Here is a 13,190-nt window from a genome sequence, read left to right on the forward strand (position 1 = left end):
TTGCAGAAGACAAAAAGCTTAAGCCACGGTCTACTACATTAGATTTCTATTACCAGCTGACAGGTCACAGACAAAACAAACAATGTTTTTTAAGATTTGCCATTTAATTGCTAGAGCCAGCAAAACTCCAGAGGCTGGCAAGAAAACATGTCCAATACACACTAAGAATGGCAGCCTGTAAAAATTATCAGTTTGAACTGGCTTCAAAATAGCAAACTTCAGTTCTTCATGAAAACAAAATTTCTACAATTGTTTTTCAGAAAGTAAGTAAAGAGGGGAGGGATACATTATCTCTGTCAGTATATGGTATTAGTGCACCAGGCACCATTCAGAGGTAGAGAGGTATGGTCCTTTGTTTAAAACCTTTGACTTACAGTATTTAAACACCATATTAGAAAATTGAGCGTGATATTATAAATACCATAAGTCTTCTCTTGTTATGACTCTCTCTGCACCTACCTCCTGTAAAAAAAGCATACTTCAGTTATGTACTGCTAAAATTAGAGAAAATAACTGCTCTGCATATAACTCATTAGCACAGTCCTTTACAAGCTAAGTAACAGTAATTTGTTCAAGGTCCAGTGACAAAGTGAGAGAAGAATTAGACCCACTCTGAAGGAGATGAACATTTAAAAAGTATAAAAACTGAAATTTCTGGCCTGCAAGTGAAAATACATTCACAGACATCCATTTCAAATTATAAGTGAAATACAGTAACAATAACACTCGGGCAACACTAGACAACAATACCGCATAAATGAAAGAACTTGTCTCCACTTCCCTTGTTGTTTGGCCACTTATTCTAATACCGATTTTCCTTCCTATTGTGGCAAAAGCATTTGTGAACGAGATCACAGCCAGCAACCAGAAAGAGGCTATTTTTCAGCTAGGCTTCTTCTCCGGGCCAGTGACAAACTGGTACTCTGAGTTGGCTCCCTCAGGGTAAAACAAAAAAATGGGGCCATTGCAAAGGGTTGAAAATGAGAGGGCAGCAGAGCTGGGTCACATTGACCCTGACTGAAATCAGCTTAACCAGTGACGGAACAGCAACCTTTGACTAGATACTTGACTTGTAAACAACCAAAGCTAGGTAGCATGTACACCAGCCCTTGATTTCAATTAACTCAGCCCTGATATAATTTAACAATTGTCTACAAAATGAACAGTTAACTCCCATGGACAGGACAAAAAGCACTAGAGAAAGTTAAGATCCACAATAAATTAGATTTTTATTAATTTTATGACCACATATTAGTGTACAAGACCCTACAAGTAATTCTTCTTGTGGAAGTACATTATGTTGTGAAGTTAACTCTTAAACAATTAGCAGTCCTATAACATCAAATATTTCCATGAAGAAAAGAGAATATACGGCTCTTGATTTTCCCCACCCACTATTTGAACTAACACTTCAAAAGACCTGACTGAACAAGACGTTCCTAAAGAGTTTTTATTCTGAGCCTTTACTGCCAAGCATCCTTTCCATTTTAAGGATACTGTCATGATATGCCGTAAGATGTGGAGGACACCATTTAGGGAACTAGAGAAGAAGCTGACATACCTATAGAAACCAAGATCTCTGTAACAAAACACATTGTCATATCCTACTTCCTTAGAAAACTCCTGAAACAAATGCTGCAGGGCAATTGTGATCCCTTAAATTCAGTACATTTTAATCTTACAATATATGGGCAATAGGTACACATCATGTTCAATGAGGATCATGCAAGGGATACTGAATTAATGTTTCAAAATTAAACTCCACGAACCATAAAGACTGTTAAAACAAATCGGGTGGAGGGGAATATTACCTTTGTCTACAACAATAACTAGGCTTTGTTTAAGAGCAACTGGACAAAGGTATTAAATTAGGAAACGGCTTTATTTTTCTCCCTGCAGCCTATGAACAGAAATAATATTATGAAAAAATAATTTCTAAATACAAAGGTTTTATTATTCAAGTAAAAGCAACTAGGTGTATTTAACAGTAGATCTGGACAATAAACAAAACAACAAAACTAATTTTAAAGAATAAAACACAATCATATTTTACAGTATCAAAGTTTTAATACATAATGTCATCAATATAGGGAATCCTGGACACTGTGACAGCAGTACTTCAGTACAACAAGTCTTGCCAGTGTCTGTCAAGCAAAGGATGTGGAAAAGGCCTTGAGTTGGATTTCTCTGTAAAACCTGCTTAGATTATTAACGTAAATTAGTAGATTTTGCTAATTTTTATTATACTATGTATATAAATAATAGAATTCTCTACATTTAAAAGCTGCATTATTAGAATGTCTAACTGAAGTTATGGGCAGAATCTTTTAGCTCAAGGCAGAAACATGTTCTTGAACTTGCTAGATAGTTTAACTTTTGCATTAAAGTATTTACACGAATCCCTAGCTGCCATCTACCAGTACAGACCTGCTAGCAGAAATTTGTTTCTGCAGGATGGCAACAGTGCTCATTTTGCTTCCACCATGTCTACTATTTTAAAAGATGGTCCCTGTCCCAGGCATTTTATAACAGTAATATACAGCAAGAAAAAAGGAATGAAGACAGTTTCAGAGATCAACTCTGAAAACAAACAAGCCAACTGAGAGAAACTCACATTGGAGCACTTCATCTCAACACTACACTTAGAGGAAATAAAAATGCACCAGGTGCACTCTGCTGTATACACTTATTATCCCTCATGCAGCAAAAGGTTGTAAGTGTTGCTGAGGAAAAACAGCTCATCAAAGGCTGCATGGCATACACACACATCAGATTCAAAGAAAATCACAGACTGTCAAAAGAAGAAAGTAGAAAAAGGTAAAAAGAGTAATTAACTCTACTCGTGTATAATTTACAAGGGTAGAAATATGCCAGCACATGTGCTTTCACATTTTTTTAATTAATTTTTAAAGCACAGCTATGATAATGAATGATAAAAATTAAGTGTAAAACATTGTCATAAGTAACAAAAAAAAATACTAAAATAACAATATTTATATTTTATATTATTTATTTACAATCCATTTTGTTATGTAGTTCCTTATAGGTCCTTAAGTAGTACTACAGAGTTATTCTGGGATTAGATGCAAATTCTATTCTAATATTCTATTTGGTCCTAAATAAAAGCTGTCTGGAAAAAGTGCTAGGACTTAAACAGAAGCAACAGAAGCAGCTAGCACTGTAAAAATTCAGAAACTATCAATTTCTGCCTAATGATTACTAAGAAAATCCAAATTTTTTTTAATGAAATCTAAAAATCAGAAGCAAATATTCATTATTTTCCAGTAACTTCACATGCAATAGAAGGATAGAAGAAAGTAATTGTCAGGCATGACTCCTCTATATAGAGACATTAATATATACATAGAAATTAATATATACTGATGAAACTTTTACTTAAGAACCAATTTTTTTCATGCCTCTTCAATTCCAGTAACATACTCTACTTACTTAAATATAATTTTTTTTTGAGTAAACAGACACATTTTTGAAGAGTTCATTTAAAAAAAACACTACGTAGCACATGTCCAGTGAATACAACAGCTTTTCAGCTATAAAGTTCTGCAAATTGTATTTCATGCATAGAAGGAACAGACCCTCTAAACTTAAATCCACAGACAGACAACACACAAATTATCCTTTATCTCCAAACAGGTATTAGTAGTTAGGCCTGATTCATTCCACCTAAGTTTAGATACCTAACCTCAAGCAGTTGCACAAAGACTTCAGTCACCCTGTAGCCTCGCAGGCTGTATCTGTACCAGCACAGTGACAGTGCCGGGGCGCGTTCCTGGTCACTGGCACCCATGCAGCGTTACTCTCAGTTTTACAGAGTGGTCCTCGGCATGGCTGCGGCCAGCTGGCACTCTCCCAGCCAGGTTGTCCATGGCCACCCTGTTCAGGAAGGCAAAAGCACCACAGAACAGTCCTGGTACATGTATAAGGCATCTATAGGGTTAACAGTGAGCAACAGGAACCTCCAAATTGCAATTTAAGCTCTTAAGTGAGCGGAATTATGTCAATACCTCTTTCTCTTTACATTGTGAAGAGACCTTGAACAAATAGAGATTCGTATCTTGGCTGACTCCACTACATTCCTAAAGTTATATAGGATGACATATAGGCATCAATTAAATTATGTTTTCTACTTAAGGAAAATACAAATATATATATATATATATGTTTCCACAGTCTACAGTTGTTCCATGACTATTCATTTCTGCTTCTATTTACAAACACATGCCTACATAAATATGTACACATTCAAATACAGATGGATACTGCAATGTCACAATTCAGTATCCTCAAATAACAATAATTCTTACAAAAAGATACTCTCAAAATTATTCAAACTCTGTGTACAGTTTAAATAATCTACAATTCTTCTTGCACACACACTCAGAAAAATCTGCACTCAATTAGTAACAATTTCAACACTGAACTTCTGCTTTGCCAAGTAATAACCAGTTGTTGGAAAATAATGTGCCAGAACAAAAGGAAAATAACTAAATTAAAGATAAAATGCAATTTAAACAAAAGGAACTACTTAAAACAAACATTCTGCAAAGAACTTCCTCCTCAATGAGAGAGGACAACTAGATGCATCCCCAGGAAGCAAGAACTCCATCAGTACTTGAGGAAAAACAATAAAGCTAGCAATAAAAATTAACTTAAAGACAAAAATTAATGTGTTACTTCACACAGCAGTTTACAAGAGGGTGTTAAACACTGTAAAACACTCTATGGACCTTTTTCTTTTTAATTCTGTAGAAAGGTTATGAGGCATGCAAAACAAACCATGTGTTCTGACTAGTAGGAGAGAAGCTGCAACACGTGATTTGCCCAAAAAATTGAGGTAAGAAGTCCATACTTGTTCAGTCTTTTCTGTTTCAGCTCATGTGTTCTTCACTCAAGAATTACAGTTTACACACCCTTAATCTCATTTGAGTGAGCATATCATGTGTAAGGCATTCTCAAGGAATCTAACAGCAAGGAAGTTATATATATACACACACACAATAGACAGTAACACTAAACAGTAAAAAACATTAAAAAGTGATTTTGACTAGGAGTCATGACCATGTTAATTAAACCCCTATTCATACTATACAATTTTACGTACAGTGATAAGCCTACCTATTTTCTCTGCATTTTTGCATGATTAACCTTAGAAAACACTCAACCTAATCAAAGCTAATAATTACTGAGATTAAAAATTTTCATTTTCTGTGGAGAACACTGGTATTTGTCATTCACTCTGAAAGAGGTAAGCACTATATGGAATAGCTAATTATACCTGGCATGCAGTTTACATCCAAGACTGATACCAAAGAGGTATTTTCAGCCTACAAGGAATAGCAGGAGTGAGTACTTACTACATTCTCCTAGTTCTATCATAAACATTTTCTAGTGATTTCCCCTACACTTAATTACAAAATTCAACTGTGTAAGGCTTTCAGATCACTATTATGGAAGAGTCAACATTCCCAATGCAGTGTATCAGCAGCCTAACAGAATTTTAGACTTTATTCTAGGAGTCAGAAATAAAAGCTAAATTTGTAGACTCCCAGATTATCTGCTGAATCAATCGTTTTAATTTTATAACTTTTAAAATATATCTTTGTTTTAAATGAGGTCAGTTAGCAGACAGAGAGAGTAAGAAGGCAGAGCAAAGACTGCCCATTTTTTTCCATCCCTCTCTGTACCCAAAGCATTCCACCAAAGATATATGGACTAGTGAAACAAAATTAAAAATAAACAAAGAGAAAGAAGTTTCCCACCCACTGAGAAAAGTTCCATATCAATGACCTGTACAGTCAAATTCAAGCCCGAGGAACTGCCATCTGTATTCTAAATGCATCTGTAGTTTTAATGGGATATAATTACAGAATGGCCAAGACTGGAAGGAACCTCTGGAGATCATCTCGTCCAAACACCCTGCTCAATGAAGGGTCAGCTAAAGCAGGTTGCTCAGGTTATCGTCCAGGCGGGTTCTGAGATGGATGGCTCCAACAAGGATAGAAAGTCCACACCATTCTCTGGTCAATCTATCATCCATCAGGCTGGGCGAGCATGACTTCCCCTTTGCTAATCGATGCCAGCTACTCCCAATAATTTGTTGCACTTCTTGTGTTTCAAAGTGGTTTCCAGAATTATTTGCTCCATCACCATCCCAGGCTGATGGGCCCAGAAGTCCCTGAATCCTCCTCCTTACCCTTCATGAAGATAAGAAGTGACATTGGCTTTCTAGCAGCCCTCAGGAACCACTCCCAGCTGTCATAACCTTTCAAATGCAGCCGAAGAGTCTTTGCGATGACATGAACCAGCTGCCTCAACACTTCTGGATGGACCCCATTAGGTCCCATGAACTCGTACATGTCAGGTTTGTCTAAACATTTCATAGTTTGATCCTCCTCCACCAAGTGTAAGTCTTCCTTGCTGCAGACTTTCCCTCTGGTCTCACGGTCCTGGGGTTCCTGAAGGCAAGTCTTATCAGCGAACAGTGAGACAAAACCAACATTGAGTACTGCGGCCTGTTCTGCACCTTTTGTCACTAGATTCTCTACCCCATTCAGCAGAGGATCCACATTTTTCCCAGTCTTCCTTTTGCTGCCGATAGACCTGTAGAAGGTCTTCTTGTTGTCCTTCAGATCCCTCACCAGATTCAACTCCAGGTGGGCTTTGACTTTCCTAATCCCATCCCTGCATACTCAGACAAGGTCTCTATGGTATTCCTGGGTCACGTGACCCTGCTCTCACCTTTTGTACATTTCCATTTTATTTTTGGATTTTGTCAGGAGCTCCCTGTAGATCCATACAGGACTCCTATCACCTTTTCTTGATTTCCTCCTCATCAGGATGAACCATTCTTGAGCTTGGAGGAGATGACTTGAAAAAAATGCAGCCACTTCTCCTGGACCCCCCCTTCTCTCTAACATACCCCACTTCTCCTAGGCTACTCCGTAATGTAACACAGCCTATTAAAATTGCAGAAATGTTTCTGCCAAAACCAGCTGTTGGATCTTCTGGGAAACCTCTTTATTAATACTATATTATGTAAGTAACGTCAGTTTTATTGACTGAAAATTGAAAGGCAATTTCGACACAATGATCTTTGCCCTTTGCCATGTTAGTTGCATCAAAATGAATTATCAAGATAAACTGAAAGCAGTTTTATTACTTTAGCTCTTTCGTAACTCATTAGTAATCAAGTGCTTATCATAATCTAAACCTGAAAGACACAGGTAAATTGAACAAACACAAATGTTATACGAACATGACAAAGGCTTTTCAACTTTATTTAAATAGGTATTACTGTTCTGCTCCATCTGCCAAATATATATTTTTTTTTTGATAACGCTTAACTTACCACTACACTAAACACACCTTTTAAAGGAGTGTGCCTCATCAGCTGACACTGACCCCTTACAACGTCTACTGAGAAAGACAAACTCAGTTACAGCTTATATAGCTAAGGAATCACAAACTACACATGTTGAAGTGATGCTGGCATATTAGCATTAGGGGACAAAAGTCTCACCTGTTAAAATGTGGAATAATTAGCACTTCACAGAAGTTCAATTTATTTTTTAAAATAGATTAGAAAATTAAGTAATTCTCAAAGATTAATTCTTCTAGAAAAGTAAACAGTTTCATGAAAATTGACCTATTATGTGGTCTGCTTGTAGTACTTTGGCATGTCCTTATTTAATTTGCTGCTGCAAAAGCTAAAAGAAAGAAAGAGTAAAACCTTATTCATCAATCTAATTCACACATCAAGTGACAAAGTGACACCAAGTGACCAAGTGACACAACTATTTATTTTAACATAGGTGAATCTCTATAAGCTCAGCCAAAGCATAAAAGTGTTACAGTTGAAAACATAATCTTCCAAAACCAGCATCAGCTTTAGAGATGGAGATTTTTTTAGTGCAACACAGAATAATAAATATCATCAGAACAGAGAGCAGTATTAACTTTTATTTAGCAAAACTGAAAAATTAAATGCAAATCAGTAGGAATTTAACCCCAATAGTGTCTATTTGCAAAAGAAAATGCAAGTATTTAGATGAGCATTTTTTTGCACATCTTCAGGGTACATTGAGAAGAACTCTATCTCCACCTACTGGGCCAGCGACCAAAATGTTTGTAGTTTGAAAACGGCACAGGGAGATTGCAAAGCCGTCTATATGAATATGAACCTCAATTATATTGAAGATATTAGTCTGACAGAAGTTTTTCTTCTCCATGCTGTTAGCTGTCTACATGCCATATGTTTGATGACATTATACTTCATTGTTTACCTAAACACCATTGCCTCACCTAAACCCATTCTTAAGCTTGTGTATGTGAGCACATCCATACTGGTGTCTCCAGTTGGATAAAATGCCAGCATTATAAATTTCATATAAGCAAAAACAATTTCTCCTCTGGAATATTCTCTTCTTTCCACCAACAGACAATATTCTGTTTCCTGAAAGACTGTGTGTATGTTTGTACATGTTTGTCATCTTTGTAACTGCCTATTGATCAAGTCTCTAGATCAGAATTTCCTGACCTACTGTGAATGTGTTCATAATAACAGACACACTGGGATCATCAACCTAGTTCAACACCTGTTTCTGATAGTCTCCCCATCTTTCTTCCCATCCCACAAAAAAACTAAAATATGGATCAGAAACTGTTCTCTTCAGCACCATTTTTCTTCTATGTGCGTCTCAGTCACAGCTTAACAGGTTTATGCGCACACATTACAGCAGGTACAAATACTCCTCAGGCAGCTCCCACAAAAGCCCATAGAGGGCTGCCACCTCCAAAACAATTCACCCGTGCCACTCCTGAGTTTGTCAATGGGCAAAGCAAGCAGTCTGTATCAATTCTGACCCCCAAGAAGCCCATTCATTATTCTTTTGCCCCCCAAGAAGCACTGAGACTCACTTCACCAGCACAAGGCAATCAGATCTCACTCATCCACAGAATCAGACTTACTGCATACACAGAGACTAACAAAACCATAGTGGAGGCGTAACACCATCACTGCCTTCCCTTACCAGAAAAATAAGCTAATGGACTAACCAAGCATAAAGGTGGTAATCACTAGTCTAGCTAAGTAACAGTGGATCTGCTTATAAAATTCATCTTTCATCACCAGCTTTGCATCCCTGTTAGTTGGTCGTGCGTAAGAGTCCAAGGACATTCATCACCTTGGCCTTGGAGAATTTGCGCAGGTTGATCTTGGAGCATGAAATTTCTTCCTTGTCTCCTGATGAACTCTGTCCTGCTCTACTGGTTTAGTGGTGGACTTGGCAGTGCTAGGTTAACGGTTGGACTTGATCTTACAGGTTTTTTCCAACCTAAAGGATTCTACATTAATTTTGCCATGCACATTACCTCGGAGTCTCTTTTCCATAAGAAGTGAAGTTGAATTTATCACTTTACACTCTTTCCTTTATTTAGCCTCTTGCTTCTTCCCAAGTCTGTTTTCTTTCAGGATCCCTCTTCTTCTCTCCACTCCATGAGTAACAGCAACTAAGACGCCACTTTAGTTACCCTCTAGTGCTCAGTCTTTGCTTTTCTTCTGAGTTCTTCAGTGGAACAGATACCATCCTTTTACCTAAATGCTACACAATCCAACTCAAATCTTTCTTTAACTGTTATTATGCCTTGATATTTCAGGAAACAATCTACATTAATTATTTAATTATTTATGTGAGTCTGCTTATGTTGTACAAATGTATATTCAAGAAATAGACATGTTTGTCTGAAACACAGCAACCACTTTCCACCAGAGAGAATAAACATTCCTTTCAGTCTACTTCCTGATGTTCCCAGTAATGGTATGTCAACTATTCCACCTGTTTAAGTAATAAAAGCCTCCCACTGTGAGTTTAGCCTCTAATCTATGTGTAATCTTTTTTTTTTTTTTTAAGAGAAAGATCTGCCTGAAAGTTATGTACCCTGACAGCACCATACCACCATAATTGCCCAGACAGTACAGAGTGTGCTAGAGTAATTGATGGAAACTACAATTTCAAGTTAGAACTTCTGTTAAGCCTCAGATGTAAGAGTGTTAACACAAAAGAGTGTGATAAGCCTCCCAAAAGCTGCATTTTAATTTCTTGCTACTTGTTTCTCATACTTGCTATAAGCCATTCAGTGATTCTCAGTAGCTCTCATAAGCACTTCTGATGAGATACAGTTCTCACTAAATTCACAAAGCCCCCTTTTTGTTGCTACTTATGGATGGGTTAAACTTTTGTATTGTTTTCTAACTGCCAGATAAAGAAAAACTCAATCTCTAAGATCAACTTAAGATATTAAAAGCACCTAAAATTACCTGCTACTCAAAATAAATATGCCGCAGCCTGTATCTTCCTGCTCTAGACCAGATATACAACAGATTGTTTGCTGCTGTTCAAGAGATTTATTGTACTTTACATAATACACAAAAACAAAACAAAAAAAATCAAAAAAGAAGACCAAAATCCACAGAGAAAAATATATACAACATCCAAAGCAAAATACAAGGAAGGCAAAGGTAGAATGGGAGATAAGACAGAAATAAAAATTAATCTTTGTTTAATATATGTAAGTACAATAAATATTAGTGATTACCAGATGTGGAATGAAAACATTTAGAAACACTTGTTTTCTTAAGCTTAAAAACACAATCTCTATATCTTGAAAACAGACCTACCTTTCTGTAGACCACTGTATGATTTATTTCCAGTGTTAAAAACAAAGATGTTAACAGACTCTTAATTTGTGTATTCTGTGTTTTCAGCTATTAGTATTAATGTAACTGATTTACGCAGCTACTGCATTAAAGGTATCGATACAATAGCAGGAGGCTTAAAACTGATTTAGTTTAATTTGGTTTAAATTTAAAGTCACCTTTAAAAGGCTTCAAAATTTTATTCAGGAATGACAGAACTCAGGAACACAAAAGGATGTACAGAAGTAAATCACTGCCCCCCCCCGAACAGCGCCACCATCCAAGTGAACAGCAAAAAGAGGAAACTATTTAAATATTTGAACAGAGGCCTTTTCTCAATGACATTTTTTATTTATTTATTATTTTTTAAATCAGACCAGACCACACACACAGTGTGTTTATTATCATATATGAACTTGCCTGCTTTAAACTTCTAAGTCGTTCTCTCCTTCATATTGCCCAGGGAAACCATTTTTAGGATGAAATTTCTTAACACAAAAAGTTTAACAGCACAGGAGTGCACACTGATGTATTATGGAATTGTTTCTACCAGAAAAATAATGTTATATCTGGTCTGAGATGATCAATAAAACAGAAATGCTCATATAAGTAAAGTCAGGATACAGATTTACATGTCAAGCATTCTGAAGATTTTAAGGGGACTATTCTTGCAACTGTTTTATCCCCCTCCAGAGAAGATTTAGCCAAATTATGTAGTTAATGTGTCATTTATAGTCCCTCCTTCCCTCCTCTAACCCTCCCTTACTCCAAAGGTGCTTTCTGCTTGAAGCATAATAGGACAATGAAGCCATCTTTGCAATATCCTTCCAAAATTGCCAAAGTCTCAAGACTCAGTACTGCAATCAGATGTTCAGAGCAGCCACATGAACCTGACTTTCCAAAAGCATCAGACGGATGAACAGTGCATTAGCTGCTTTGCAGTATTTGTTTAGGCACTGTACACATCCAAATAAGCTTACTCGTAATAAGAGAAAAGACACATTTACAAGAGAGAAGAAAGCTACCAGACTAGCTAAAGCATTACTTACAGTGTGGCTTATCTCACTCTATCTTATTTACCCTTTTAACTTCCAGATCCAATCAGTTTCTCATCTCCCTCCTTCTATCATTTTTTTGTTATGTGAACGTACAAAAATGAGATGGAATAGACTTCATTTCACAACTGCCAACACCACCAAAGGAAAAAACTTCTTTAGTACCAGACAGTAAAGGTAAACTGAAAGAAATTATCAGTTTTTCAAATATGAAAAATGTGTATGCAGCTGCTAGCAAATTACTTAGTGTTTAGAGAAGTAATAAAAATACCATTTAGCACTTATTCAGTCAATGAAAGAGAGTATGATAACATTAGTACCTCCTATTTTCAGCCAAACTTGCACCTTCATCCTTCAGCTGCTTACTTTTCTTTACACAGTCTTCTAAGAGAATTTCCTTTCTTCTCTTAGTTGCATGCACCCAGTTAGCATCATCTTCATCAGCCAGATCCTTGTCATCCGCAGCTTCTGCTTCAAATTGCTGGGAAGTAGCTTTTGAAACTTTCTCACCAATCTTTCTCTTCCACCCAAAAGAAGCCATTTGGAGAACTAGAGAAAAACATATTTTCAGTAGTTAGGTAATTTAGCTCTTAAGTACATAGGACAAAAAATACACCTTGCTCATCTCTATTCTAAACCAGTAATAGGTAACAGACTGCCACGCCCCCACACAAATTCTGCCCATCGGCTTCACGCGAGGTGTCACTCAGGCAACTATGACTTTGAGCCCAGCTGGAAAATGTTTTCTAGCGGGGGGGAGGAAAAAAAAAGAAACACAAAAAGAAGCCAGAGCCCTGACACACCAAAAAGCCTTACAACGTTGAAGCCAACACACCAGAAACCAGACAAAAGCAGAAAGGAAACGACTCGGTGCAAGGTGAGTGACGCATCGCAGGCGCAGGCACGGCCACTGCCCCGGACCCCTACGAGCCGCCCCGGCCATGCAGGCCTCCCGCTGCCCGGCCCTAAACCCCTTCGGCCCGGCCGCCTCCGCCCCGGGGCGGGCGCCTCCGGCGGGGCAGGGCCCGCCGCTCACCCCGGCCAGGAGCGAGGCCCAGCACCACCGACGGGGAGGCGGCAGGAGCCGGGGAGGCGGCAGGGCTGCGGGAGGGCGGCCCCGGCCCGGCCCCGCCCCGCCCCGCACCCCCCGTGGTTCGTGGTTCGCGGCTCGGGCCCCGGGCGCGGCCGGCGGCGGCGGAGCGTTACCTGCCGCTGCGCTGCGGCACCTCCCGCAGGCCCGCGCGACCCTTGACCCCCCCCGCCGGCAGGAAGCGGAAGGGCGGGGCGGCAGCGGCGGGCAGGGCGGGGCGCCGGCCCGCGGGGCATGCCGGGAGCTGTAGTTCCGCCAGGAGGGGCCCCGCCCCGGCGGCCCCGGCCCGGGGAGGTGTGTGTAAGCGCCGGTGAAATCCACCCTCCGTGCG

General features: G+C 38.7%; 1 protein-coding gene across 4 annotated transcripts in view; it reads right to left on the bottom strand.

Moving 5' to 3' along the window:
- Positions 1–13,047, bottom strand: part of TTC33 (tetratricopeptide repeat domain 33) — a 50,338-nt gene extending 37,291 nt beyond the window's left edge. Inside the window, exons 1-2 of one of the 4 annotated variants that reach the window (XM_082336332.1) lie at positions 12,976–13,047; positions 12,090–12,318 (exon numbers count right to left, since the gene is read on the bottom strand). In XM_082336332.1, coding sequence (XP_082192458.1) covers positions 12,090–12,310 — 221 coding nt within the window. In that variant the 5' untranslated portion in view covers positions 12,311–12,318; positions 12,976–13,047. The other 3 variants (XM_082336333.1, XM_082336331.1, XM_082336334.1) reach the window with 3 other exon arrangements.
- Between the last annotated feature and the right edge of the window lie 143 nt (positions 13,048–13,190).

The sequence above is a fragment of the Platalea leucorodia genome, assembly GCF_965183815.1.
Source record: "Platalea leucorodia genome assembly, chromosome: Z".
In the NCBI taxonomy this organism is placed as follows: domain Eukaryota; kingdom Metazoa; phylum Chordata; class Aves; order Pelecaniformes; family Threskiornithidae; genus Platalea; species Platalea leucorodia.